Source organism: Buceros rhinoceros, unplaced genomic scaffold, assembly GCF_000710305.1.
Source record: "Buceros rhinoceros silvestris isolate BGI_N320 unplaced genomic scaffold, ASM71030v1 scaffold5281, whole genome shotgun sequence".
Classification (NCBI taxonomy): Eukaryota; Metazoa; Chordata; class Aves; order Bucerotiformes; family Bucerotidae; genus Buceros; species Buceros rhinoceros.
The window spans coordinates 94,407-95,004 of NW_010393546.1; the positions used below are offsets into that span (position 1 = coordinate 94,407).

The following is a 598-nucleotide window of genomic DNA, read 5'->3' on the forward strand; positions in this document are numbered from 1 at the left end:
TCCTGCTGAGGCACACGCACCAAAAGAAAACTTGTTACCCTTCTCTCCACAGCTTTCTCATTTTCAAGGCGACGACAACAAATGAGCAGATCATGTAACGCAAGACTCATGGTTCAGTTTAACAGAAGAGTCATTGGTTATCTGCAAACAGAAGGATAAAACAGGAGTTATTTTATTTAACGCAGAGCCAAGCCAAGCAGTCAAAAAAGTGGGAATGCAATATACTGAAAATCCAGTATCAAAGTGTTACTTCACCAAAAAGCTCATTGGTTTCTGGGTTAGTCTCATTGGATACGAGACCGAAGCAAAGTCTCATGTCAGGAATATACTCTTTTCCCACAGGCAACAGTCCTACAGAATAACAGCAGAGACCCCCTTCACATGACTCTGCCTTCCTCCCTTTTTGTGAGCGGTGACAGAGTTGGTCAGACAATATGACGCGAAATTATAGTAAGGTTAAAATGACACAGGGCTGAATACATTCAGGCAAACAGTAACTTTCAGCAGCCAGCTGTTATCAGCAGCTGTCTTAACCCGGTGCTGCCATGAGAAGGCAGCAGGCTGAACACCCTCTTCCTCTCTCGCATCCTACATTTTC

General features: G+C 44.0%; 1 protein-coding gene across 1 annotated transcript in view; it reads right to left on the minus strand.

The window, feature by feature from the left end:
• ATM (ATM serine/threonine kinase) overlaps positions 1-110 on the minus strand; it is a 69,887-nt gene extending 69,777 nt beyond the window's left edge. Inside the window, exon 1 of the mRNA XM_010144875.1 lies at positions 39-110. Within this exon, the coding sequence (XP_010143177.1) occupies positions 39-110 (72 nt within the window). The remainder of the gene's footprint in view (positions 1-38) is intronic.
• Positions 111-598: the final 488 nt, after the last annotated feature.